A 2142-nucleotide genomic window follows, 5' to 3' on the forward strand; every position below is an offset into this window, starting at 1 on the left:
TCTCGGCCTCCCAAAGTGCTGGGATTACAGGCTTGAGCCACCGCGCCTGGCCAATAAATGTTTGTTAAGAGAATAAATTAATGAAAGAGCAAAAAAACTTTTTAAAAGAATTGAAAAAAGCAGCACTTACTGGGAGTACTCCCAGCACTTACTGGGAGGCTGTGTTATAAAGCACTACTGGCTTCGGACTCAACCCAGGGATTGAAACATGTTTTTACCTGTGTGGCTTGGGGAAAGTTTATCCACTTTCCTGCAGGTTCCAATTCTTCACAGCACTATGGAGAGAATAGTGCATTGTGAAGGTACTGTGAGTTGGGATAACTTGCGCAGAGAGTAAAACACAATGGCAAGTACATTTGGGCCTAAAGATATCTTAGTTCTCCTTCTTGCCACTGACTCTTTTTTTGTGACTGGAAAAGTTACTTCCTCTCCCTGGGCCTCAGTTTCCTCATTCTTAAATAATAATTAAAAAAAAAAAATCCCTCATGGGGCATGGCTCCTCTCTCACTGCCTTCACTCCCTGCAGGCACTGGTGGTATGCGCCCAGGTGTACCCGCCACTTCCCGCCAGGTCCTTGCTTTGTATTTGCACCTGCCCCCCTTTTGTTTGTAGTCTAAGTGACACGGGTCTCCCTCTCTTTCCTCCAGTTGCATTGCTCAATCCTGCAATGTGTCACTGTGGTGTGGAGCTGGCATTCTGGATGATGTGGCATGACCTCACACTGATGCCATTCCCCTCCCACCAAGCCAACCTGGCTTCCTCCTCCACCCATGGAATAAGCCAGAATGCTGAAAGTGGGAGGGAAATAGAGCACCAAGGTTAAGGAGGCAGTCCCTGACATTTATTAATGGAATTTCTGTTTCTGTGATGAATGTAGAGATTTGAGGTGACTGCCTCTTAAGGTGATATGTAGGGAGATGATGAACCCCAGTGTTTTCCTTAACGATCCATCAGTTTAGAGGAAAACATACATATACAAAGTCAATATTGAAAAGACTGCATAGACCTACAGAGTAGAGAGGAGGGGAAACAGATGTGCTTGGACTTACAGCAGTGCAAAGGCTGCTGGAGCAGCGCCCTGAGCTGGCCCTTTAGGGATGGATAGGATTCACTCAGATTTGTGTGGGTGAATAGACAGAGCCTTCCAGGGCTCCAAAACTGATGGGGTTATGGTGGAATAGGGGTTGAAAACAAGAGAGAAAAAGAAAAAAAATCCCTCATGTGCCAGGGATCTAGTCAAGGTAAAATAAATACCTTTAAAAATACTTAAAAAAATAAACATCCAGAGCAGACCCTGGCTTTCAGCCAAGGTAGAGAAACAAAGACTGGATTTACCCTCGCGCCTGGAAAAATAAAAATACTAGACAATATAGGTGAAACAACAGTTTTCAAGACACCAGACATGAGGCACTGAAAGACAGTGACGCCTGAGAGATGAGAAAAAATAATGTGAGCTCAATTGCCCAAACTATAGCCTTGAGAGAGTGTGTAGGCCATAGAGCAGGAAGGGGGAACTGAGGCACTAGCATTCTTCCTGAGTTGAAGAGACAGAGTTGAGCGTCCAGAGAGATCAAGGCAGTTAAAGTTCATAGGACAGAGCACCAGAGAGAAGAGAGAGAAAGAACTTCAAAGATCTGTAGAGGGCTCCCCTCAAGTAATAATCAGAGTACTGATTAGTGCAAACATGTCAGGAAAATACCCAAAGCCAGGAAAAGAACCACCCAAAAAGGGGTAAAAGAAATAGTACTGAAGTAACCCTCATAGGGTTAACAAGAATTCTGGACAGAAATACAGTTATAATTAAGCATTAGTCAGGCTGTGCTTTGACCTACTTCCTTGTAACTGAAAGTCACAGTAGCACTAGATACTGACCACTTGCACCCCCATTATTCCAATAAGTAGGATCTCAGAAATTGCTTAAGTTGTTTTTTAGATCCTAAATTCCAGCAAAACACCTAATGCCAACCAGCTTGAAGACCCCCATAGAAGAAGTGAATCTCATGAGAATACAATTTCTTCGTCACCTTGTCCCATGACTCTGATATAGGAGTTAAGAAGAAATTACTTAGGCAGATAGTGAGGGTATGGGAGTTCTTGGTAAGGTTTTGCTTTTTAATGAAAAGCAGCCCCCAAACCATTTTC

General features: G+C 43.7%; 1 protein-coding gene across 1 annotated transcript; it reads left to right on the forward strand.

The window, feature by feature from the left end:
* The first annotated feature begins 277 nt into the window (after positions 1 to 277).
* LOC105531151 (uncharacterized protein C18orf12-like) lies at positions 278 to 823 on the forward strand. The gene is given in 1 exon segment (XM_011968987.1): positions 278 to 823. A coding segment is annotated over 1 exon segment (546 nt).
* Positions 824 to 2142: the final 1319 nt, after the last annotated feature.

Source organism: Mandrillus leucophaeus, unplaced genomic scaffold (genome assembly GCF_000951045.1).
Source record: "Mandrillus leucophaeus isolate KB7577 unplaced genomic scaffold, Mleu.le_1.0 Scaffold87, whole genome shotgun sequence".
Taxonomy (NCBI): domain Eukaryota; kingdom Metazoa; phylum Chordata; class Mammalia; order Primates; family Cercopithecidae; genus Mandrillus; species Mandrillus leucophaeus.